The sequence below is a fragment of the Echeneis naucrates genome, chromosome 18 (assembly GCF_900963305.1).
Source record: "Echeneis naucrates chromosome 18, fEcheNa1.1, whole genome shotgun sequence".
NCBI classification, from domain to species: Eukaryota; Metazoa; Chordata; class Actinopteri; order Carangiformes; family Echeneidae; genus Echeneis; species Echeneis naucrates.
The window spans coordinates 12,693,842-12,721,048 of record NC_042528.1 but is presented as its reverse complement, the minus strand read 5'-3'; the positions used below and the strand labels follow the sequence as shown (position 1 = coordinate 12,721,048).

General features: G+C 41.4%; 2 protein-coding genes across 7 annotated transcripts in view; one reads left to right on the top strand and one right to left on the bottom strand.

Annotated features, from left to right (window-relative positions):
• ank2b (ankyrin 2b, neuronal) overlaps nt 1-17,554 on the top strand; it is a 116,876-nt gene extending 99,322 nt beyond the window's left edge. For both annotated transcript variants that reach the window (XM_029526829.1, XM_029526828.1), the window contains 8 exons: nt 139-7,600; nt 7,918-8,802; nt 9,792-9,881; nt 11,258-11,341; nt 11,427-11,591; nt 13,693-13,881; nt 14,033-14,124; nt 15,282-17,554. In XM_029526829.1, the coding sequence (XP_029382689.1) occupies nt 139-7,600; nt 7,918-8,802; nt 9,792-9,881; nt 11,258-11,341; nt 11,427-11,591; nt 13,693-13,881; nt 14,033-14,124; nt 15,282-15,507 (9,193 nt within the window). In that variant the 3' untranslated portion in view covers nt 15,508-17,554. The remainder of the gene's footprint in view (nt 1-138; nt 7,601-7,917; nt 8,803-9,791; nt 9,882-11,257; nt 11,342-11,426; nt 11,592-13,692; nt 13,882-14,032; nt 14,125-15,281) is intronic.
• Nucleotides 17,555-17,923: 369 nt separating this feature from the next.
• Nucleotides 17,924-27,207, bottom strand: part of camk2d1 (calcium/calmodulin-dependent protein kinase (CaM kinase) II delta 1) — a 64,687-nt gene continuing 55,403 nt past the window's right edge. For 2 of the 5 annotated variants that reach the window (XM_029526831.1, XM_029526832.1), the window contains exons 14-18: nt 25,116-25,164; nt 20,783-20,858; nt 20,597-20,691; nt 19,902-20,130; nt 17,924-19,405 (exon numbers count right to left, since the gene is read on the bottom strand). In XM_029526831.1, the coding sequence (XP_029382691.1) occupies nt 19,402-19,405; nt 19,902-20,130; nt 20,597-20,691; nt 20,783-20,858; nt 25,116-25,164 (453 nt within the window). In that variant the 3' untranslated portion in view covers nt 17,924-19,401. Of the gene's footprint in view, nt 19,406-19,897; nt 20,131-20,596; nt 20,692-20,782; nt 20,859-25,115; nt 25,165-26,551; nt 26,597-27,207 lie in introns of those variants that run through there. The other 3 variants (XM_029526830.1, XM_029526833.1, XM_029526834.1) reach the window with 3 other exon arrangements.

The window sequence follows — 27,207 nt, the reverse complement described above, 5'->3', positions numbered from 1 at the left end:
TAACTTTTCAACAACCACTTGGTCTACTGCAGCACATAGCTCAAAAACACACCCTCTTTGTTAACTGTGACACAAATGCTTGTTGTTTTGTCTTTGGTTAAAAAGAGTCACTAAATATTGAATTTCTGTTTTTTTCAGCTCATCACAAGAAATATATGAGGAATTGACGGACTTGGTACAAACAGGCAGTTTTAAGCAAGTAAGTCCTCTTTTCACACTGTACAGCTCCTCTCCCTACAACCTCCAGTCCCAAGCAGTAGACCCCATGTACAAGCAGATACCCAAGTTAAGTCCCCAAATTCCCCTTCCTCCTTACCCTGCTGTTGAACCACCTGATGATGAAGGACCTGCTGGACATGAAGGGGCAGAGGGAGGAGAGGAGTGGAGCTTGGAGTGTCTACAGACTCCCCAATCTCTATGTGATACTTATTATTTGTCACCATTGCCTTGGCGAAAGTCATCCAATAGCTCTCGAACAGGTGTATGTGAAAGCCGACCACTGTCTCTGACTGATTTTGGAGATAGCTTAACTGAGTGTGAACAAGTTGAGCAGGACTTTAGGAAACTGTCCATAGAGTTTACGGAAACTGATGAGGTCCCTGAAAAGGATCCTCCTCCTGTTTCTGTTACCACGACAACAGCGCCCACACAGATTAAAGAAATGGCTTCAGCACACATGGATGACGTTTTGTCTCAACTCTATAAAGTCCTTTATGGATATGCGGTTGAACTGACAGATTCAGAAAATGAGGATGTGTCTGTTACAAATACTACTGCATCCCACGAAGATCCAACCCAAGTAGGAATCTGGAACCATGAAGTTGAGGGAGCTGCTGACCTTGAAAATGTTTCAAACTCTAAGCAGGAAATTGGTGTTTACTTGGCCAAAATATCCGGGGACACGGATGGCGCTGATGACATTGATATATCCTCTCAAGAACTAGCAGGTTTTTCTGAGGTCAGCTGTATTCAGGTGTCACGTGACTCCACCTTTGAGGAAAGACAGAATGATCCTGAAGATAAGGTGGTGCTCTCTGGAGAGTTTCCACCTGACACTGAAGCCTCCAGATATAAATCCTGTTCATTCGAATCCACATCTGAAACGTTTTGTGAACTTGATAGTTTAATTTATCACAGATCATCTGCACCTGAATGTGTAATGGATGCAGAAATATTACTGGCAGAGAGTAGGACCTCGTCAGCTGAATCAACATTGTCAGTAAATGAGCTGAATTTTCTCATGCCTGATTCTCCGATACCTCAGTTTAGGCCCTTGTCTCCCCTCCCCCCCACTGTTTTACCGTGGGAAACCAGTTCTGCTGGGGCATCAGCTCAGGGGCAATCATTACTAAGTGCACGAGGAGCTACTTCTATGCTGTTAACATTACAGGCAGAGGAAAGGCCATTAGCACCAATGGTTTCAAATAAAAGACCATTTGGACAACCAGTATCTCTAGATAGTGATCACAGCAATGAGAGATCCACCTCACCACACTCAGTCATATTTGATAGAGAGGAAAGAACATCATCACCTGAGTCTATCAATTTAGAGACTGAACAGTGGATTTTTACATCTTCTGAGCATGGGAGTCTATTCTCTGACTTAAATGAAATGAGATTGTCATCTCCTAAGTCCATCATGTTACATTATCTGCTTCCAACAGACAACCCTGTCCTAGATTGCGAATGTAGATCATCCTCACCTGAGTCAGCACCATCAGATGTGGACTTTGAAACAGGAGACAGACCCTCATCCCCAGAATCTGTAGCATCTTCAAATGAGTACAAGGCTTTGCCACCTGATTCACTATTTCAGTTTAGTTTCACCTTGTCTGACTCAGCCATTACAATGAGCAGGGAAATATCCATGTCACCGGGGTCAATAAACTCAGATTTAGAGTATGGTTCAATATCTGCAGCATCACTCAGCCATGAGAATAGAGCTCTATCTCCTTCTTCAGTTTCATGTGAAAACAAGCCTGAATCTGTTCTACCTATAATTGAACATAGCATCCCATTCTCAAAATCGGAACATGTAGTGTGTCTTTTGACACCTACTGATCATAGACCAAAATCTCCAGAGCAGTTAGTACTTGATACAGACAATGAAGGAGAAGCACCAGAGAAATTAGTACCTGAGCATGATGATGACTCAGTAGGAGAGTCAGAGTCAGATAGGGAGAATGAAACTGTACAGGTGTTGTCATGTGTTGAGAATATTCCATTATCATCTGATTCTAGTGGCTCAGTAAGAGATGAAGATCCTCCTGAGGAAGACATGGAACCTGTACACACAACACAATCTATGGCTTTAGAGGAGACCTGTATTTTAAAGACATTTGAAGAAAAATCAGATGTAGTTTCTGATCTAGAGCTAAAAAATGGAGAAAAAAATGTTTTTCTATTAATATCTGTGGAAGAAACTCCCAAGAAATATGATGAAAATGAAGCTTTTGAGTTATCATCATCAGCTGTGTCTTGTGATGGGCCATCTGATATTATCACACCACCAGCAAGAGCTGAGGTCTCATCAACGGATGTAGTTCAAGAAATCCATGAGTTGTTTGATGTAGGAAATTCAGAGGACAGACACAATCTAGTAAGGAAAAAGACAAAATCTAGAAGGGTAAAATCAAATAAACCCATGAATAATGATCAGGAACCTGTCCAGGATATTACAGAATATCAAGAAGAATCATCTGTGTTAAAATCTAAAACACACAAAAAAGAGACAGATGTATCTGATCAAACTTTATCTCATCAGGCATCTGATGACCAACAAATGTCAACAAATGTCCTGAAAGATGTACAAACATCCAGAGAGTCTTTGGTTTCTGTACCTCAGTTTGTAAATTTATCTCCAGGTCAAAGTTCAGTGTCAGTCTATAGGTTATCATATGATGCAAAGCTCAGGAAACTCATCTCTCCGATCCGTGATCCACAGTATGTTGGAGAAACCTTCATGAGTAAAACAGGAGTGTTTCAGTTTGCTGAAACAAGTACAGAGTCTTATACAGCTGATTCAGGTGAGGAAGGTGGACATGAAATTGCTTCTTTGAAATCAGAGAATGGCCAAAAACTTTCACCTGATTCTGAAGCAGAGTATAGGTCCGTGTCGCCAGAGTCACTCAGGGTGGAATCATTCAGACAAGATTTCTTCAACTATGGGAGATCTGCAGACATCCACCAAGCATTACAACTAGATCCCCCTATTCCACATTCCCTAAACAATTTCTCTGGACCATCTGAAGTTTATCATAAGTCAGTGTCAATAGAGCCACTATTATCAGATCCAGAGTCTGAGACCACAGCAAGAGAACTAAGGGGTAGTAGTCAGTTTCTAAAGGCAATCCGGGTGCCTGTCTACAGACTTGCTTATGATGCTGAACTGTGGAGGCTTATTTCTAAAATATATGATCATCACTATGTTGGAGAGACATTTCACAGTAAAACAGCGGTTTTTGAGTATGTCGGAACTAGAACAGAGTATGTTGTGGAGGAAGCGACAGAGAGTATGGATAGTGTGAAGTTGGACATTGTGGATTCAGCCAATGCAGATGTTCTACAAGCAGATCTTTGCCTCCCCAGGTTCTGCAAATCAGACCAGGTTCTACAAATCAGAGCATCCTCACCCAGTTCCCCCATATCTTTAGATGAAAACAGGGAAATTTCACTTGACTCTCCTACACTGGACTTCACACCTGCACTACCTGAATCAGTTACAGCTGTTGTTGGGACCTGGTGGTCTTCACCAGAGCCAGAACTTCCAGATGCCAAATGTGAGGTTTCAATTTCAGAGGACTCCCCCAAATCAGCCTCCGTGTTAGAGGAAAGTTCAACATTTAGAACAAACCACCTAATTCAGCCGCTATATGACCCACACTATGTACAGGTAGCTTTTGCAAGCACATTGGAAATGGAGAAGGCACTTCCAGCAGAAGCTGCAACGAAACAAAGGTCTGTGTCACCTAAATCACTGATGTTAACATCAGAAACAAAAGCATCATCCCCTGACTCAAATGCATCGGTTAACAAGTGTGGACCACATCCTACATCACCACGAAGAAGTCAAGGTATAGAATCACTTGAGTTAGTCGCACATAGTAAGTCAGCCACTCCTCTATCAGTAATGTCAGACACTGAAATAGATCTAATGTCCTTCATGGAGACACAAGGGAGAACCTTCACACATGATTCTGAAAATGAGCTCAGGGCACTTTCACCTGATTCACCCATCCCTGATTTCATGCAGTCCATACTTCACCCAGCTCTCTCACCTGCTGAATTCAGATCCATTTCACCTGGGTCAGCTTGTTTTTCAGACGTAGATTATGAAGATGGGTCATTGCCACCAGTATCCGACGAGCATCGACCTCCATCACCTGACTCAGTGGCATGTGCAGGTCAATTCCAGAGACTGTCTCCTGATTCACCCATACCTCAATTCTTTCCAGAAGTAGTTGAATGTCCTCCAGCATTTGTTGGGTCAAGGTTGGCATCCCCTGAATCAGCTAGATTAGATGTAGAGTTTGCTCCTCTGATTAGTTTCCTACCTGATACATACAGACCATCCTCTCCAGACTCAGTAGAACTAGAAGTTGAAAAGAGACCTCTGTCACCTTATTCTTATTCAGAGTACAGGCCTTTTTCACCCACATCACTCAAGTTAGTGTCAAATTTCAGATCATCTTCTCTCGAATCAACTGGTTCTCTGAATGAATCTAGAGCTCTTTCACCAGACTCCCCCATTCCAGAACTAAGACTGGTGCGACAAGAGTCCTTACTCACCTACATGCAGGACAGGGACTGTTCACCAGTGTCAGGGTTGTCTGATTCTGAGGTGGAAATGGAGTTACCCTTTCCATTCTTATTTGAAGACCGACCTTTGTCTCCATCATCAGTAGAATCAGTCACTGAATACGGGATACTTTCTGCTGATTCCCCCATACCTAAGTTCCCACCAGCTTTGCCCACTCCCCATCTTGGTGCCAGTTGTTGTCAGTCAGCATCACCTGAATCCATTGAATCAGATATGGAATTTGCTCCTCTTATTTTTCAGCTGTTTGCAGTTGAGGAGAGATCAGATTCTCCGCAATCAGTCTTGTCTTTCTCTAAATATCTGTTTCTGTCGCCAGACTCACCAGTACCTAATTACACCTACACTCAACCTCCAATTTTTACAGGAATTTATAGATCTGCATCACCTAAATTAGCAAACTCAGATGAGGATTTAGAGACTGATTTGCATATCCCCTGGCTATTTGAGAACAGAGCAGCATCTCCTGGAGACTCAGCTACTTCTGGAGATGAATTTAGACCTCTTTCTCCAGATTCACCCATACCTGAATTCAAACAGGCGCTGCAAGAGCACTTCATATCCCGTCCAGACTTAAGATCCACTTCACCAGACTTAGCGTTGTCAGAATTAGACAGGGAGTTCCTTCTCCCAACATTCATGAGGAGCAGACCTTCATCTCCTGACTCACAAGAATTAATCAGACTTTCCCTTGATTCACCTGTACCTGACTTCACACCATTGATGTTTGGTTTACCTGAAACGGTTTTTGTAGAAAGATCAGAATCCCCTGATTCACTCTGTTCAGATATGGAATACATAGTTATCAGCTCACGATCACCTGGCTCAGCAGCATCTGTAGATGAGTACCAGCCTCTGTCTCCAGATTCACCCATTCCTGAAAACACACCACCACTGTCCGACAGTCTCACTGTGGACACTGTGTCCAGATCAGCCTCGCCTGAGTCTGTGGAATCAGATATTGAGTACTCTTTAAGTGAAATATTGATGTCAATGAATTATAGCACTAAGGACAGACAAGGTTCAAAAGAACAAGAGAGGCATTCATTTGACTTAGAAGTTATTGGTATGAGAACATTATCAATTCAGTCTGAGAGATCAGATGAATACCTGCCAAATGAATCACCGATACCTGATTTTAGATCAACATTTGTTGAAAATGTAATGACTTTAAGAGATACATCAACAACTGAGCTCTCAGATTCAGACAATGTTTCACATACTGTAGACGTGTTTTGTGCAGGAGACAGGTCTGCATCACCAGAGTCTATTGAGTCAGATAGAGAGTTACTGTTTCCACCAAAATCATTTGGAACTGAATTCAAAACCCCAACTGGCTCCACAGTGACTATTGATAGCAATGTTTTATCAACAGCAGTGGCACCTCCATCATCTAAGGAATCCGCTGTTATGGTAGCTGAGTATAATCTCATTTATGATGCTGAACTATGGAAGTTAATTTCTCAAGTAAGTGGTCCGCAATATGCTGGCGGAACATTTAACACCAAAACAGGGTTCATGCAGTTTATTGGTAACACAGTGGAATGTGACAGGAGTGACCTGAATGATGAACAGGATGAGGTAAAAGATAAAAATGAACAAGCTACTAGGGCCAAAGCTCCATCCTCAGAGGTGATTCATAAATTTACTACAACTGATGGTGGCTTTCTTCCCACTTCACGAGTCGTATCTGACATCCCTGTTTTAGAATCACGTCAACCAGCCATTAAACGTACTTTGTTTTCCGCTCCATACAGAAAGTCCAAGTACACATTTGAGTTATCTGCCTGTGGGGCAACACCAGATTCTGATGATGAGTGGGCTGTTGTATCAGTGTCTAACACAGAAGATGATGAGCTCTATTATTCACCAGAACCCTTGACAGACGATAGACCCATGTCACCTAATTCATCTTCACTTGAAACTTTAGCATCTGATGTTGATCATAAACCACTGGATCAAAATGAAATAAACAGGTCAGTAATGGCTGATGCAAGAGCATCATCTCCAGAATCGATGCCAGAGTTGAACGAGAACAGGTCTCTCTCTCCGGACTCTCCCATCCATCAGTTTGCTGTGTCGCTGGAGGACTGCAGGACAACACAGCTGTCATCACCGTCATCACCGCTGGAATCAGGGGGTTCAGAGTCAGAGTGTGAGCTCATGAGCACATCCTCAAGGGTCACTCACACTGAGAGACCAACCTCACCTGAATCCATTTCATCTGTTAATGAGTTCAGACAACTGTTGCCCGATTCACCAGTGCCTGAGTTCATGAGAATATTGTCGTCCTATTTTATGGTTTGTAGCCCCTGTGACCAATCATCTTCGCCAGTGTCTCTGTCATCAGAGTTAGAATTTGTTGCTTTACCTGTTGATTGTTGGATTGATGATAGCCCCAGACCATTGAGTCCAGAGAGTGTTGATTCAGAGGAAGAGTTGAGCTTTTGCTGTGAGGATAATGACAAGTTGGTCACCAAACCAAAACTTTTCAGTCATGTGGCACCCTCTTTGTTGCAAGAGCAGCTTTCATCAATACCTAACAAAAATCTGATGCAAACTAGCCAGACATTGTCTAAGGATGGACACATCCCTGAGTGGAACATAAGGACAGAAGAACCAGAAGTTTTGTCATACAATAAGTGGATGCAGCAGGGGTTGAAGCCTGGATCTATTACCACTGTTTTTGAGGAAGACTTCACAAAAGCTCTGGATGTGAAAAGAAAAGAAAAGAAGGGACTGCACATCAAGGTTGGAGAACAGAGCAAGAAAAGCACTCGGGGGGTAAGAGTGAGAGCATGACCGTAGAATGGACTAGTTCATAACATGATGCTTGGTGAACTGTTAACACTGCGTGACACATAAGGATGCATTTTAATGAAATAATAAAGCAGTAAGAAAATGAAATGTACTTTAACATTACTACTCCCTCTTCCTTCTGTTTGGATTTACTAAGTCTTTGACTTGCTTGTCAGGTTGCACGTTGAGACTGAATGTAAAATAAAATGCTATGATCATGTCAGGGATGCATACCACCCCCCCCCCTCACCCCGGCCAATTTAAAGTGAATTTATTGAGCTTATGTTGACTTTCACTTGCAGGCTCTTGTTGACACAGCAGAAGAAACACAGTCTCTAACAGAACATGATAAAGTAGGGGTGTTGTTCACTGATGACAAGCCAACCAAATCAGTTCCCCTGCAGCTTCCTGAACTGAGCTCGTACACGACCGACAGAACTGTTCCTCCATTTCTGCCCTCACTTGAGCAGCCATTCTGCAAGGAGTCTCATACATTTTACGGGTTTTCAGGGTTGGGCCTCTCCTCTGAGGAAGCACGGCCCTGTGAGCTTTTTTCACCCATGTCAAGCCACTTTCTCGTGCCTCCAGATTATGAGGCAGTGTTTTCAGGACATCAGATCCTGAGAGTTTCTGAATGTAGCCAAACTTCCCCAGACTTTGGTGACTCAGCTCAGGTTGGGACTGAAGCCACTGCCAAGAGGGAGTCCGAAACTGCAGAGGACTTTGAGTTCTCCCCAGACTTTAACAGAGTCCTCTCAGGATTTGAGAAAACGGTGTCAGAATTTGAATCAGAGGAACTAAAGGTCAGTTCTGAGTCTCCTCAGGACTCTGACTCAGATGTGGAATTCTTTGACTGCAGACAGGCCTTATCTGACTTCTCTGAACCAGAAGACCTGAAACCAAAACACAAGGTGACTTATCACATTTCTGAGCCGCCTTCCCCAGCGCCTGGGAGCAGCCCCGATATGGGTTTACTGAAAGGGAGCCCTCAGTACACCGCTCACCCTTTCCTCCAAGTGGAAGACTACAAGTGTTTCTCCTCTGGCAGTGAAAGTCTCTGCGACTTTGCTTACGATTTTGAGGGTTCACGGGAGTGTCGAATAGAGCACGACCTCCCGCTGCAGTGTGAGGAACTTCCTTCCAGAGATCAGGCAGGGTATTACAATGATGACGACTCCCTGGGAAGGGTAAGAATTTTTAGCATGAGCATAACCCTGCATTGGCTGGTGTCTTGTTCCGTTTAGACTGGCTGCTGTGGTCTGGAATCTTGAGGGACTTGAAGGATTGAACTAAATTAAATAAATGTGCACTTTATGTACTCAACAAGGCTGGTTAGAGATTTTGTTTGCATGAATGCCCAAACACAGCGAATTAAACTTCACGTGATGAGCTGCTATATTTAAAAAGCTGTTTACATTATTGTCAGGCTGTATTGAAATCAGCACTTGTGACTACTATAAAGAGAATATTCAATAACATCAAACTGATATAATTGTTACCGTTTGAGTTGTGCTTGTTGTCCTCCCCATCATTGTGTGAAATCCCCTTTGACAGTCAAACAGAGGGGTTCCAGAGTAGAGTTATTAGTTAAAGGGACCTTTAGCTAGATGTTAAGATGACATGATATTACATCTTCAGATTACATCTCATCATCTCCTGACAGTACAAAGATTCACCTCTTGTGTTTTTCTCATTCTGTTTGAAGGTCATACTCACTGCCAGCTGCAAGCCTTATCCTGCTATTTAGCTTTAGCTTTGATTATTTTGTAATCATTCACTACAATCAATTGCACCTTTTCTCTTTGTTTTCTGTCTTGTAATGTGATGAACATTAATCATGAAACAGTGAATGTCTGGAAAACATAACATTTGATTATTTGGTCAATTTAGTGTGTTTGTCGTTGGCATCTATCATCCATGCTCATATTTTGCACACCGTTTCCATCCTTGCATGACCATCTCACTTAAATGTTCTTACACAACTATGCTTTCTCTTCATCTCACATCGGTTTTGTGTACAAACATTGCAAAATCATTCCCTCATGCCATTTCAATAAGAACCCCTTTTTGGCAAAGGAAAATGAGAGTAAGGTAAAGAGAAAGGAGGGAGCAGCAGAGCAGAGTCACAGTGCAGAGATGTTGTATTGACCTATGAGGACTGTGTGCTATCGACCAGGAGATAGCAGAGGAACTAGGGATGCTGTCGGATAGCTCAGAGGAGGAAGTTCTGACTACGAGGGTGGTGCGACGCAGAGTTATCATCCAGGTAAACAAGCATGACCAGGCTGTGGAGTGATGGAGGATCGGTGGCTAACACAGGTTTACTTTGTCTTGATCTGGATGTGTCATACAGATCGCACCTGACATGACATTTAACCTTTTGTGTGCTTATTTGCTTATTGATTGTGTCACTCTACTTTCTCAGTTTTAGAAATTTTGTAGCTCAATTCAGAAAAGGAAAGCCATAAAGTGAAGAACTCTGAAGAATTCTGACAGCCCCCCACTAACCCCTAACCCCCATTGGACGCAACATTATCAATGACCTGAAAGTGGCTGCCAGGGTTTGGTGCCTCTTGTGCTTCCCCACACACAGTGGCAGGCCTGGGACCTTGTCCCAAATACCCACATGCTTGTGTGGTGTCACTTGCCTGCTCGTGTTGGGTCACATCATGAAGAATTGATGAATCCTGCCTAAAATTAGCTGCACCACTCTCTTATTCCATCACTATCAGTCATGGTCCTGCCTGGCCATGACTGTGCATCATTTTCTTGTCTGATCACACCCATGTGTTTTCTTGTCTCACTGTTTACTCATGTCATCACTGGGTTTCCTTTGGGTTCTCCAGGTATCTCCCAATGTGTGATTATTCCACCATGTACAGAATTTAAGCAGTCCTGTGTTTGTCTCTGACTGAGTTGAGCTGCTGTTTTCCTGAGCAATCTGTGTCACAGCAAAATAAAACATCCAAGTGTTAGATTTTGCACCATCCCTACCTCAGACCTGTTTTTGCCCTCTGCATCTTTGGATCTGTCTTGTAAACCCCAACACTATGTACCGTATCTTTGACTCAGCTCCTCTCTTGGGACACCTTCACCTACCTGGACTCCTATCTCTCCAGAGATCCAGACAAACCCTCTGGACTCTCTTAATCCTGAGTGAGGTGACAGGAAAAGCACAGGATCCTTCACTCCACCAGTTCCTACCAGCACCACCTGCTTCCATTCCACACTTTCTCTGTCCTTTATTTCCCCCTGATATCTACTGAGGTGTAGCACGCAGTAAAGATCAACAAACTAGCTTCCAGGGAGTGCTGGTGATGGTCACACGTGCTGAAATAATAAAATATTTAGATGTAAGACTATAACTGCATCAATCTCAGAAAATGTTGACACTATGTGGTGTTAAAATATGAGGACAAATGCAGCCAAAAAAAGAATGACCTGAATTGTGCTTTAATCATTTGGATTCTTCACACTGTGGCTTTAAATAAACTTCAGAGTTGGTTTTGGTCAACACGCACTTAAGCTGGGTGATGTGTGTTGCCTTTAACTGTCTATTTGATGTAAACAGCATGATGAGATTTTGTCCATTTGTGCAGGATAATGTGATTGAATTGACAGTTGTGCGTTGTGCTTTTATAGGCTGACGACCTACCTGACATCCCGCCGCAGACCGTCACAGAGGAGAAGTACACAGATGAGCACGGCAACATGGTCATTAAGAAAGTAAGCAGCCGTTTCCTCTGAAAGTCTATGTAAAATGACCAGTTTACAGCTTTCACAGTAAAAGTCTTTTCTCTGTATTCACCAGATCACACGGAAGGTGATCCGCAAATGTGTTTCTGCTGATGGCAGAGAGACACAGGAAGTGACCATCGAGGGCTCTCACCAGGAGATGGTGCAGATTGAGGAGGGGGACACCGTCTCCAGAGTGGTGAAGAGGACTATGCTGCGCAGCGAGGGCGATCAAAAAGAGGTGAGAGGCATCAAATGCTACTGCCTATATTCACTGACAAGAATGGCTTCTAACTGTCGAGGTCTGAATGTAGTTCGTCATTTACTGAGAACTGAACACAAGATAGAAAATGTAAATATTTACATACATAAATACACTGAAATGAAACAATCAAGATCTGAAGACTTTAAGTTTTAATTTGTGGGTATTTACATCCAAATCAGGTGAATAAAGTAGGAATTACAACAAATATTATATTTTTCATTATTTTATTTAGAATGCGCAGATGAAAGGTCTAGAATGTGTGTATGTGTGGTATTTCTGTTTGGAGGTAAATTCTCAATTTGAAAAGCTGTCACTGTCAGTGAAGGAAGCTCACATCAGGCTGAAAAATCTAAACAAAACCATCAGAAAGTTAGCAAGAACATTAGGCGTTACCAAATAAACAACTCGGTACAGTCTTAAAAAAAAAAAAAAAAAAACGCACTGGTGGGCTCCACAACACCAAAATGCCAGAAACCAAGTGTAGTGGATAACAGAAGATTCCTTTCCCTTGTTAAGAAAAACCCCTTCACACAGTTGGCACAAGGCACTGATGAGCTTCTGAAACTGGAAGGCCAGATAAGACTTTGCCAAAAAACAACTAAAAAGGCCTTTGCAGTTTTGGAACAACATCCTCTTGACAGATTAGACAAAGATCAATTTATATCAGAACGATAGGAAGCGTATGGAGAGGCAAAACTCAAGATCCAAAGCACACCACCTCATCAGTAAAGCATGGTGTGATAGTGTAATGGTGGCAGCACGTAAAGCTGCAAATTGAACTGGTTCTCTTGTATTTATTACTGATCTTACTGCTGACAAAACCAGCAGGAGGAAATCTGAAGTCCATCCATCTTAATCGTCTTATCCGAGGTCGGGTTGTGGGGGTAGCAACTTCATCAGGGAGCCCCAGACTTTCCTTTACCTGGCCACATTGGCCAGCTCCAACTGGGGGATCCCGAGGCATTCTCATGCCAAAGTTGAGATATAATCTCTCCACCTGGCCCTGGGTCTGCCCCGAGTCCTCCTTCTCGCTGGACGTGCCTGGAACCCAAGGGAGACGCCCAGGAGGCATCCTAACCAGATGCCCGACCCACTTCAACTGGCTCCTCTCAATACAAAGGAGCAGTGGCTCTACTCTGAGCTCCTCTCAGATGACTGAGCTCCTAACCCTATTTCTAAGGGAGAAGGCAGCCACCCTTCTGAGGAAGCTCATTTCGGTCGCTTGTACCTGCATTCTTGTTCTTTCGGTCATGATCCAGTTCTCATGACCATAGGTGAGGGTAGGAACGAAAATTGACCTGAAGATCGAAAACTTTGCTTTATGCTTCTATAGTTGGCACCCTCTGGTCCCCTTCTTTAAAATGTGGGACCACCACCCCGGTCAGCCACTCCTTGAGCACTGCCCCCGACCCCCACGCAATGTTGAGAGGCGTGTCATCCATGACAGCCCCTCAACACCAAGAGCCTTCAACATTTCAGGATGGGTCTTGTCAATCCCTGGGGCTTTTCCACTGTGGAGTTGTTTGACTACCTCAGTGACTTGTCTTAGGGAAATTGCTGATGAGCCCCCTTCATCCTCCAGCTCTGTCTCTGTTTTAGAGGGTGGTTATGTTGGGTTCAGGAGTTCCTCAAAGTGTTCTTTCCACCGTCCGACTATCTGCTCATTTGAGGTCAGCAACGTCCCAACCTTGCTGTACACGGCTCAGATGGTTCCCTGCTTTCCCCACCTGAGGTGCCTGACAGTCTTCCAGAACAGCTTTGGTGCTGACCAAAAGTCCTTCTCCACGTCTTCTCCGAGCCTCTCCCACGCCCACTACCTTGCCTCCGTGACCACCGAGGCCACAACCCTTTGGCTCGCCGTTAGTCTGCAACTACCTCCAGAGTCCACTGAGAGTCCTTACCATGGTAACCAGAAAGCAGATGAACATTTTGTCCTGAAGTTGGTGTTGCGGCAGGAAAACTGTGGAAGTGCATAGGAATGTGGACTGATTCAAAAAGGCAAAAGTGTCCAAACTAAGGAAGTTTTCCTTAAAGAGCACACACCTGTTTGTTCCCTGACATGTTGTCCTCTCTCCAGCTGACTTTCTCGGAGCCCCTGGTGCTCTGCTCCACTGCAGCTTCTGAATTTGAGATGGAGCCAGTCCAGGGTCGAAAGGTCAGCAAAGTTGTCAAGACGACAGTGGTGAGAGGCAAGAGGATGGAGAAACAGACGGGCGACTCCTTGCTGGCTGCAGATCTCCCCTCAGCCAGAGAGGACTTTGAGAAGGTCAGTGTGTCCAGACTAAAAACATGAACCAGGTATCTGTCTGAAGAAAATGCCGTGTGCGAATGCACGTGTATCTTTGGAAGCGTCATCTGTTGATCATTTTCACTGTTTTTGAAGTCTGATTCCTGTCCTCCTTCATTCTTTTCCATAGGCTTTGAGTTATGCTGGAGGTTTTGGGAACGCTCTTCTGCCTCATGTAGTAGAGAAAGAGATTGTGCAGGATGACGGTTCTGTGGTTAGAAGGTTGGACTTGCAGCATGACAGTGTTGTAGAAATGACATTGGTATTTAAAGGGGCATTTTTAGCATTCAGCATGGCTGCATGTTGTTATTACATTAATATTTCTTGACTTTGACTTGTCGTTTTCAGGTAAGTGACCGCTTAAAGAAAGAAAGAAAGAAAAGATTTTTTCTTCGCTGCTTTGATAATTTTTCTAATTTTAAGAAGATTCACATTATACATACACTACCAGTCAAAAAGTTTGGACACACTATTCAAATGAATAGGGAAGTGTGCCCAAGGAAGTTTGACAGGTAGTGTATTAATAAGAATAAAATAGATTAAAAGCACATAGCAGCTTTAGAGACATGTCCAGTTCCAGCATATACTGTATCCGCTGAAGAGATACTCTACTTCCTGGTCTCACTCTTTAACCTGAATGCTTGAATGTGAACATGTAATGCAGATGCCCCTCTGATTCCACTATAAAGATATATTTAAAGTCATTGCAGTAAATGAACAGGTTAGAAATATTTGAGGTGGGCAGTGGCATGGTGTGTGTGTGTGTTGGTTCATCTGTAGGTTTATTGTGAATTTCATTCAGAACCGTTTTATAAAATGAACCTATCATTGTGAAAAATCACATTTTGAAAAAAGAAGCTGCTTGGACAGAAAACGAGCAGCAATAAAGTTTCGTGCAAAAGAAAATAGATCATGGGAAACTTCATGATCATATTTTTAAGTTTGTTTAATGTTTGTTTAAATGTTTAATTAACAGGAAAACAAAAATGGGTTAAAAAAAGAAACTAAACCCATTGTTATTAGATTTTATTTCATTCAAAAACAGAAAACACAAAAATATTTCACAAGAAAATATGCAAATGCAATTTATTGCTTTACTTATTTCCAGATGTTTTACCTAATTGATACAATTAGCATGTTTGAACTAAACACTAAACACATTTCTGCAGACCTTTATCTGAATCTGGCAGTAATTACTTTCTCCAAAGCTGTGATTTAATTCTTACAGCTCATGTGCACAAATTCAAAATAGAATATTTAAATAGAAATTTCATGACAATTATTGCAAGTCCTTTTCTCTGTAGACAGGAAGTGACGTGATAGGCCCAGGTGACCCACCAGGAGGATTTTTGTGGTAACTGGTTGTTTTCTTTCTGCAGAAGCCAGATGCATAAGTCACGAACCCAGAAGAGGACTGTGGTGAAGGATGCTCAGGGGAAGCATGTGCACCTGGAGCGTGTGGACTACACCCCAGACACCTTGCAGCCCGACGCCCTGCAGCAGCACCTGCACCGCCTGCTCCAACGCTACTGTGAAGACGAGCTGGAAGAGGAGGAGGAGGAAGATGAAGAGGACGATGAGGAGGAAGAGGAGGACCTAAACTAAGTAGCTGCTTCCACAGATCTCCTTCCTACATCTTCCACTGAAGCCTTTGGTGATGTATGCTTCGTCAAATCTGTATCCCAGACCCCCTTCCTGTTTTTGATGACTGTTTCCGTCCCGTTTGTCCAACAATGGAACAGTATTTTGTGCTTTAACACTCTTCTTTCCTTCACATTGTGTTACATTTGCTCTTATTGTGACCAAAGATAGCAACTTTAATTTTTTGCAGGATTATATTTTCAGTATTTTCATGTCTTTTCACCTTCCTGCTGCTGTTGTGTGGTGAAGGTACGACCACCAGAGCCAGATCAATTCACAGAGCAGCAATATTGGACGTTTGGCTTCATGCACAGGCCTCTTCTTGAAGAACTATTGTAAACATTTGTATATAGAGGAGATGAAAAAGTCACATGGGGACTGGGGAGATAACAAGTCAAAAAAATTCAAAGCATTTAATACATGGGTTCCTGTAAACCTGCTGTACATGCACCGATTCAGCTAGAGAATGGCCACTGTACAGATTAGATTAATATTAGCTGGAAGAGAGAACAAATGTCATCATGGACTCTTTAAAGCCAAACATCAACCTGTTGACCTGTTTACAAAGGCTGTGTTGTCACACCTTTTGTCTTCCCAATGCATCAGCCTTTTCCTATTGTGTCCAAACATGTCATGCATTCACATTTTATCCGTCACAGAGCTGCCATCTTTGTGTGTATATACAAGAGTAATTGAGAAAGAAGTAACGTGGAATGTTTTTATGCTGACTTACCCCACCTGTTCTTGTAGCCGTAGCTCCCCCGTCTGTCTCACTGTCAAACATGCTGCGTTTCATGTCACTGTCCTCTGTGAAGCCTTCTCAACGATCATGTTGTCTGTATGTTTACTGTCAACAAATTCCACATTGAAACAGCCTGAACCAACAATGAACGTCTCCTACTGACAAAAACTGAGCATCCTGTTTCCAGAAACCATTAAAAACACGTGGTGTTTAATCACACAGTGACCACTGATTTATGTTTTATCAGATCATTCATTCTTTATTTAAAATTAGTGTTAAAATTTAACACTTCACCCATTTCTCATGTCAAAGTAAGCTTACTTGTCATGGAAAGTTTTTATGGCTTTAGAAGAGCCAAATCCGACCCTTCCCCTCCTACCTGCTATTATTCCAGTGACCAAACTGTCTCCACAGCTGGACTGGCCTGTCCAGTTCATTCCCAGATCCTTTGTTTCTGTCCAGGGCGGGCAGACTGTGATCAAACCCATGAGAAGTTTTATTTGAGTCCTGTTCCCTCATAAATATGTTTGGACTCTTTCTGATTCAAATCTGGACCTAAAGTGTTCTGATCAAACTACACCCCCAACCTTGTTGGAAAGTTCCTTCAATTCCCTCAAGTGACAGAAACTGTATATTTTTGAAGACAGAGTGGAGCGCCGAACATTGTTGGTTTGCTTTTCATCAGATCTGTTGACACCAGTAAAATATAACTTCTCCTCAGTTTGTTGTCATCACACAATGTTTAGATGCTTTGCTTTAATTGTTGCTCTGACTTTTTATCGTTGATCTGAATCCAAGCTAAGACAGTCTTCAGTCAGCACATCTGAACTTCCATATTTATTTCTGGGTGTCTGTTTGTGACTCCTGTATCCTCCAGATACTGAAGCTGAGAGTGGTCTGTATGTTTGGGTGTTAGAATGTCTTCTAAATCTATAGTAAAGACATACAACATTCTGATTTGGAAAATACTGATGTGTGTTCAGACTATAGAGTATGTTTGGTATTCATCTCCAAACTTTATGTAACAAACAATCCTCACATTGCCATTTAGTTTGAGTGTGATTCAATGAAAGAATAAAAGAAATGATAAAGAGACAGTTGATTTGATAAACCATGTTGTTTTCTTGGTGATAACAATATATCCATTATAACAGTGCAAATATCTATGCGGGCATGTATGACTTTATCAAATTATTAAAAAAAAACAAAACAAAACGAAACGCTAACAAGGCATAGCAGCTGCAGTGTATACATGGCAGAACAATAAACTGTACATGTGTCAAATGTGAAGTGATGTTGTTCTTTCTCAACACTGCAGGACTAATATTATAAAACCTCTAAAAACAGCATCTGCTTTCAGGACAACTTCTTTAGTATCCTCTCTGGTTCTACCTGCTTGACTGTTTCACAGCATTCAGGAAGCCGGTTTCTGTCCAAGAGTTCAAAACAGTAACAAAAGAAGGTGCAAATTTTCTGAATATTCAACAAGCCTACCTGATGGACTCAGCATGCAATTGTTTGCTTCAGTGTTGATGAAAGGTATTTGACGGTATGGAGTAAATATCAGAGGGGTTAATAATCGCCCTGAACACCAAAGTGTTCATAAGGAAGAGAAAAGAAACAAGTGTGTAAAAACCATTGTCAATCGGCAGAAATCACACATTTTATTTGATATTTCTTAAACATACATCAGGATTGTCCCATCATGGTAACGTTGTATCAGAGTGTCCAGTCAGGAATTTTAGCACATCTTAGACAGATAAAAACAAAGTGTGGCTGTGATGTCATTACTTTATCAAAGCAAAAAAAAAAAAAAAAAAGCCAATATTCTGAACACATATAATCAGTTAACACCCATGATGTCATCTTCGAACTTGACTGCCTCCTTTTCCCATGCTTGAATTCAACCTCCTTTTTTTGTGTAAATATAAACCACTAAGTGATGCCAACAAACCTCCTGTCCCTTAACTACAGTTGCACAACCATTACAGAATAATAGGAAGAAGAAAGAACAGTGATTTACTTCTTAGTCATTTTGGCCAAAAATCTATTTTCTAATCGCAAAAGTCAATGCAGAACAAACAACTGAGCTGAATTTATGAACATGATCATTCTACTTCAGTGGTGCCCAGTGTAAAACAGTGAGGAATCACCAATCAATGTTGAAAGGGCTTGGAAGGAAAGCAATAATATTTGAGAAGTAGAGGGACAAGCATCAATATCACAATATAAAAAGTCAACAAAAAAATATAACAGCTAATAAAATTCACATAATTAACACCTTACTGTATGAAAATACGATTTAACTACAAAGAGTAAGAATGGCCTTTAAAATTTCTATAGTTTATATTGTATTACATGAGACTCTTCACATGCTGCTCTGCGATGGACAAAATAAAACATGTTTAAGTGGATACTTTCTTTAACACGTGTAGATAAAATTCATTATTAAACACACTTGGTGTCAATAGCAAACCAGAGAACAGATCAGTAAAATTAGCCAACGCAGTTCATATTGATATCACTAAATATTGAGCAAAAAGAGGGTGATTTACATCAATTGCCAGAACCTACACATCACCGACAAAACAAGCCTGTGTGTGAGCTTTAGTAGATGTCAGTCCTGAAAACATACAAGTAAAATGCAGATGTGAGATAAACTGGTCATTGTGCCAAAAGGTGAAAAACATCACAAAAGCTCAAAATATGTGCAATATTCAAATGAAAAATTCACTAGATATAAGCTGGAGGTTTGACGAGCCAATTGAAAACAAATCAACTGGCTCCTCTGAAAAGCTTTTGTTTAAAAAGATACTGATCTAAAAAACAGAAAAGCAAAGAACCCTCAGAGTAATAAAACATGCCGTGGATGAGAAAATCCCCTAACGAACACACACACTTGCTACAAAATGTTGTGTCAGTACTTCTCCCTTGTTTGGTTTCTCTCTTCCCCCCCCACACACACACATACAATAACCAGGTCCAGCAGCGACAATATGTAAACAACACACTGAGAGGGTGGAGCTCTAGCTATGATGGGTGGGGACTGGATGGACAGTTGATAGGTGGGATCTTGTCAGCTGGCTGCTGGAGGGTGTTTGTCAAAGCTCGTCCCGTCAGCTGGAACACAAACAGCACATTCATTATTATACATAAATAATAATAATAATAATAATAAACGAAGAGTTAAAATGGCGACAGCTGGTTTTTTGACCAACATCTGTCTTTCATCAGCAATGGCCCTCCACTGCAAAGAGATTCTTGCTTTTTCCCCACATAAGCATATAAAAGATACTGCGTATTCTTTTTTTTCTTTATGGCGATAAAAGGGCTGATAAAATGTGACTGATTCCTTTTCCACCACCACAAGAGTTTGCCTGTTTGCAGATTGGGAAAATTGATCTTGGGGTTGATGCTCTTGAAAAACAGCTTTGATCAGCTTTAGCTCAAAGTCAGAGGAGACTGCTGTCTTTATGGTGCAACCACAAACAAGTTACAGAAGATAAAAAGTGAGCACTAGCAGGTTAACCTGGGTGATAAGATGCGCTATCGGCAAAGTCAAAGTCGGCAAAGTCAAAGTCGGACACAGTAGAGGCTGCAGCTATGGTGACCTTACTTTGTCGGCACGGTGGGCGAGCCAGAGCGGTGGAAGTGGATGTTCTGCCACTTGCTGTCGCGGCGGTGCCAGATCCGGGTCTCCTCTGACTGCATGGTGCGGGGCATGCCGTTGCTGTCAATGTACTGGGTCAGGCGGATGTAGGCAATGCAGGCAGCCTCATCCCCAATCAGGTGAACGTGGGGGTTGAGCAGGATGGTGTGGATTGGCTGTTTGCCCTTAGACAGAGCTACAAGGTGGGGAGGGAAAAACGGATGGAGTGATTCATAAAGTGAACATGAAAAAGGAAACATTAAGGGTCAACTTTGTGTTAGTGTTCTTTGTCCAACTTGATTAAACTAGAACAGACTCAGATGACAAACGTGCAGGTAATCAGTTTAGTTTTTTTTTTAGGAAAATATGACTCATTCAATCCAGAAATAAAATATGACTATGACTTTGAACAGATCAAGAAGAAAAAAAAAAAAAATCTCTCTCTAGCCTTAAAATTAGTGCAGCCTATCTGTTGGTCCTTTTACTCAAGAAACTAATATTCATTTATATGTACACTTGAATGTACAGTGTAACAAAACAAATTTTCCAGTCTTATTTAATGCCCCTGTGGAGCTTAATTTAAACTCTTTAGTTTGTCTTTTTCTTGTGGGACAGGTGGCAGAACATTTGCCTTATTCAAACATGAAACAGAAATTCACTACCATTCTCAAAGTAGAAGCGGTGGAAGTCAGTACCCTCCACCAAGTTTCCCAAGGCCTCAGGTTCAAAGGATGTCAGGCCAGGATCACATATCTTTCTATAACAGAAAACCCACAGAGCATATTAGATTAACAGAGGTTTCAGTTGGTGTGACGTGTAGGCATGTCAGATATTGCAGCTGAACTAACGTGTAAGCTTCAAAGTCTCCATTGTTGATGGCTTCGATTAGCTGCTCAGTGACTTTAATGATCTCCTGCTTACGAGCTGAAAGACAGACAATATTAATTAGAGCAGCAAAAAAAACAAAAAAAACAAAAAAACAAACAAACCCCTGAAAAATATTAAAAGAGACACAAATGTAGCTTTAAAAGAAGGACCAATGTGGAAGATGAGCCAAGCCAACATCACAACATCAGGATGTCCAGGAAATCAGGAGTTACATTTTCAAAACCACAAATCCACCGTGGCTTGGATGAATGAAGGGAAGAGTGGTAGGAATATTAGTCAGCATGGTTCCACATGACAACATCCAAATTACCTTTCATGCTAAGTAGGTAAGCTAGGAGACAATGAACGGAGACAGTAAGTGCTGTTGTGTGACTCAAGGTACAATGTGGAGATGAAGGACAAGAACACACACATGCACAAGACACCAAACTAATCCCGGTTTTACCTTCCACAGCTTCAAGTCCAGAGTTGTTTCCAGTGATCTGAACATTGACAGTCTGTTGTGGTGGGAGCTGTGCCCTGATTCCCTCCACTGACACCAGAACCAGGAGAATAACTGCTGAAAGGCCACCCATCTTCCCTCTTACACTAACCCTCTTTGTTCATGAGCAAAACCTTAGCAGATGGTTTAGACAGTAGCATAGGAAGACAAAGTACACTGATAAAGAGCAGAATACCCCGCTCTGATTGGCTAATTTTGGAAAAGGCCTGACACACTTGAAACTGTTCATCTATTGCACTCACTGTGGACTTTGCAAAAAGTAAACACTCTGCTGAATAGATCTGCAGTCCTTCCAGATAGGTTTACTTATGCACACAATGCTAAACTGTACACAACTCTGCTACTTGTTTCCTTCACATGTTTGGACAGTTGTTTGGGGATAAATATTTAGCTCAGGCACATTAATAGACCACCTACCTACAAGCTGAGCAACAGCACTGCACTGTGAACACTGGCCTAGTTGTCTACAGGAAGCTTTTATGCCTGTTAAGTGTAATGACCGAAAATAACAACATAACACTAACCATGTCTAGTGAAGGTGTGAATAATAGACACTCTCCCTATAATTAAATCCATTCATGTTCATACAAGTAATAAATCTATGAACAGATTAGAGTGGCATGTTGCCTGACTCCAATTTTAAAATTCAAGCCTTCTGTGTTTTGAATTTTCCCTTCATTAAACATGTGATGGCACAGACAAGGTCACAGCAAATAACATTTGAATTAAATATGTTTCAATGATCAATCAAGTTATGCCAAGTTTAAGGTTAATGTCCAGTCAATGTAAGTCAGTATACAATAAATATGGGTAAATCTCTGCTCAGGATGTCACTGAAGAATGGATTTGTACATGTTTCAAGAGTTAGCTGATTTATCTACCACTGCAATCAGCCCCATCCATGTGCATTACAGTTCTAGTAAAGAACAATGTTAAATTCACTGAGTTCACAACATTTTCTAACTTCAGAGCTCCTGTGAACAAACCTGATCCACCAGGAGGATCTCAAGCTTGTAGTTTCCTCCAAAGAACTTACACTGGGAGTTGGTGGGGCCCATGTTGGGTAGGGGTACCCCATGCTGGGGGCCTGGCCCCTGCGTGAGGGTGCTGCAGGGACCACAGTGGCATATAGTAGAATGGTCAGAGAAAAAGACCAGAAAGTAAGATGTGAAGAAGAGGAGCAGGTAGGCAGCCACCAGTGCCCACAGGATGTACTGGCAGCACTCCTCAGCACTGGGCCAAACACTGGGAGAGTACCAGCTGGAGGATGAAGACGAGGAGGAATGTGAGGAGGAAGAGGGCGAAGCAGGGCGTGAGGGCACTAAGTGACAGGTGAAGTGGTGTAAGTGCTTCAGGTGGTAGATTTGGGAGCTGGAGGAGGGAGGGTGTGCTGATGGGGATGGAAGGAGACATACAGTGACAAGAAGAACGAAAATGGAGAAAAGGAAAACATGAAATGGTAAACTGATGAAAAGCAAGCAGGAAATGGTTATTTGTTCAGAGTGATTAAAGCATTCATCAGCTGAGAACAAATTAATTTGGACAGAATGGAAATGTTCCAATGAGCAGAAAAATTGATGATCCCTGAAAGGTGAGTGTTGAACATCATTCATGAGCATTTAAGGAACAGTCCGACAGCTAAGCCACGAAAAGAGAAATCTCTCTCTTAAACAAATGCTACAAAAGGCAGTAAAGTGCATGTGTCCTCCACTTTCACTATAATCTCAGTATTAATTATATTTTTGGCCACTTGGGGGCAGCAGCGTAAAACTACATTGACATCTTTTTTTACACTTAAGCCATGAAAGCTTTCCAAGGTGCTAATGACATTCTGCCCAGTGTCAGCGTTTTTTTAGCTTTATCTTTTTGCTGTAGTATTGCAGTGCAGATTCTTTCAAAAATAAAAACACTTCTGTTTTCAAACAATGTAAAAATATTAAATAGTGAATAAAACATATCTAATTAAAAGAGACTGGTAACGTCTGAAATATTTCCAAGCACCTGCTGACATTCTGTTTTCATAAAGTCTGACATCACCACATACATCAGTCAAAGACAAAAAGACTAAGCTGTATGATGTATTTCTTGAAATGATAGCTCACAGAGAAAGTTAGAAGCTCATTCTTGTAAACAGCAATTAAGGTTTGTACGAAAACTCTTGATTTGTCCCTGTTGAAATTAAGTCCATCACAGGGCCAACATACAGAGACAGACAGAGATGAATAACCACTCACAATCAGAGCTACAGACAATTTAGAGTCACCAATGAACATTAACATTATGTCTTTGGACGATGGGAGGAAACCTACCAAGCACGGGGAGAACATGCACACTGCAGAGAAAGGCCCCAGGCCGGGAACTGAACCTGCAACCTTCTTATTGTGGGGCAACAGGGCCAACTGCTATTCTGCCATACTGCCCCATTCATCAAACATACAGATGGAAATCACGTGCAAGAAATAGAAAAAAAATAAATAAAAGTGTTACTGATTCCACTTCCTGTGTCTGGTTATTACTCCACGAAGGAATGAAAGATGTCCTACTTATTTTATATTTTCATATGAATTTGTAAACTTCTTCGAAGACTAGAGCTCTGATTGAGGGAGAGTAGAGTTGTATTCAAGTTTGGTGGGAAAGAAAAAAACTGAGGGTAAATTGTCTTCAACATGCTACTGACCAGTCGTAAATATTGCAATTTCATAACTTGGATGAATTAGGGTACTGAGGCATTGAGGAATTACAACCCTATCAGCCATGAATAACACGCCTGGTGTAAAGAGCAATGGCATGTCCCTTAATGGGCTTGCGTGTAGCCTGGAAGAATGGATGCACACACAGTGGCACACACATTCTGCAGCACCGGGGTGAACATGAGGAGCTCCAGGAAAGAGGAAATGGTCAAATGAGAAATAGCTCTGTTCAAAATGCTGAAAAAGTCTGATGTAATTTGTCTGACAGAATCTCTCTTCTATTAAAGGTCACTGCTCTGATGAATATCTCAGAAAACATCCAGAGAAAGACACACACTCATTCAACAACACACTTCATGTGTCTGTCCTGTCTGCTATAGTAAATAGAGCACTTCTAAACTCTGGTCTGTTTAAGATGGACCTGTAACTTGATTAATAATGAGTAAAACATGCACTCTGGGCATTGTTGGCTCTTCAATATAGATGCAAATATCTACTGGATTATCTACCCGTTTACTATATAGATGTACATTTAGACTCTAAATGCACATCTATAGATAATCCAGTAGTGACGCCATGTCGTCACCCATTTGTCGGTGAACGGATGTTAAAGTCTCTCTTAAACTTAAAGTCTTCTGGTTGATGGCCACAGCCAACTTTGTTCGAAACCAGAAGAAAATATATTTGGAGGAGAGGACCACTTTCCACAAGACTTCAATACATCGTCACATCATTAGATAGAAAGCAGGTTTAAGGCTCTTCAATTCTGGCTTCACAAAATCTCCATTTAGAAACATAAAATAAAAATATAACTGAAAGATGTAATTCTGTATACTTCGTACCCCCAGATGATTCAACCGGCCATAATCCATGATCTTTGCCATGACATGCATAGTGGACTATAATTAAATGCATAATAACAAAACATGCAGCATATTCATCCAAGAGACACAACCAATACAAGAGTGCAGTCAAAAATATGGTTAGAAAAAAACAAAAAACAAAAAACAGAGAAACAATATGAGCCAAAGAGACGGAACTCAGACAGGGGTACGTGGGAGTGATCCTGTGGTTTGTATTTGTAGGTCTGACCCTTCCTACCTCTCACATCCTCATCCTCAATGGTGGTGTTGGCACTCTCACTGGACTCCTGAGAAAGGACAAATAAAAAAACGTGTGAGTATAAGCAGACTGACAGAGAAGCAAAAGGTTCCTCTGAGATCAGTCTGCTCTGTTGCCACCATCACTCCTCCTTTGCACTTTCCAAGATGATCTTACACTTGCAGCACAATCACATCATCTCTAGTGAGAACAGCTTGATCAAAGATGATAATGCTTTAGGAAATGTCTCAATTTTTAAAAACGATGACTGTTATCATATACTTATATTTGTACTGTATTATAACTATACCTAATATCGCTTGTTATACTTATCTGGTGTTTTCTGGGATAGAGATGTGTATTTGATAGATTATACCAAATGTAATTAAGTGAGAGAAAACATGGTTGATGAGACAGGGAGAGAAAATCTAAATAACAGATGGTAGAGCGATTTTCTTGCTGTGTCTCAACCAAGACAAAAACAATTGATTGAGGATTGCTGCTATGAAACTTAACTTCTAACCATAAAAATTAAATAAACATTGAAGACCTTCCAGACCTATTTACTCTAATAAAACATGTCTCGATACTGTTATTAACAGTGTTATAAACACTGTTTAGTACTTTCTCATAGAATTTATATTGTTAAAATCATTAATCTATCACTAAGCCAGATGTTTTGACAACACTAAACTGGATTGTCTTTTTCATCCCCTGGCATTTGTGGCACAATGGCAGAGAAAGATACATCCAATTTTATGCCAAAACAGCAGACTGAATTATGATGCTGCAAAAATACTACACATCAAAAACACGTCATGTTACCCTATGAGCTACAACGCTATCATGTCACTCCACAAAGCAAGAAATACAAGCATGCCATATACCCCTATGCATTACATACAATAAAGATCATCTGCACAGGCAAATGACGTTGATACACTAGATGGACTCCAGGATACTCTGCTAAGGATTTGGCTTGGAACAGTTTAGGTGTCCATGGTATAGCATGGTCTTTGTCATATTCCAACAGCATGCATAACCCAATTTTCATACCACTGTACATCTGACTATGATGTTATGAAAATGGTTCCACATGCCTCTCAGCAGTTTCAAACACGTATGAGATGACACACATTTGTTTTACGCTGATATTTTTAAAGCTCTTACATGATAAAAGATATCCAGAATGAGCAGCACACAGAATTGTGAAGACAGATGACCAACATTAAGTTAAAGGCCATGCAACAATTTATAATAGCATGCAATATTTTACAAACTCCATGGTCCCTTTGATTTTTCATTTGTAATATGGGTCTTAAAGAAGACCCATTGGCACACAAACATTTCAGCAACAACATTAAGGCTCTACTTTCTATGGCACATGTGTCAGTAGCTAACTATAGCCACAGACTAGTATCTGATCAACTGTATACCTTATTTCCATCAGCAGGGTTGTGGATAACTGTGGTTTGAGGCTCCTGATACGAGAGGACAAATAGTAGGAAGAGAAATGCCGGTGAAGAACAGAAGTTGTTAGAAAGAAGGTTTGACAGAAGAGTATTTTTGGAAATGGAATAAGAAGTAGTGATTGTGGGAAATCAATGATTGCCATTTGGGTGAACAACTGAATCACAAAGCACACTACAGAACTTTCATGGACAGATGGGATGACAGTGGCAGCTTTGGCAATTCCCTGAACATCAGGAAAAGAATATAAAGCCTTACCCTACAGGTGTTACTTGTGCTGACAAAAAGATAATAACTGACACGAAACAGACACGATGGTGAAAACAGTAAAGACAGATATGAAGGCTGTAAACTACAAATATCTTGTCTACAGCTTTAATGCCTTTAATTCCCAAATTCAGATGCACCCCAGACAGAGATTGCAGTTACAAAATTAAACCTGTATCACTCTAAAGAGTGGAATTTCAAAGGAAACAGAAGTACAGTACATGCTTTTGTTGTACACTGGTGATGTAATAAGCCATGGTGATAAAACTGTTTATTTACAGATGAACTCTCAGGACCTGTTCATACATTAAACTGAGAATTAGATGATTCAATGACAAAGTGGGATGCCTAAGTA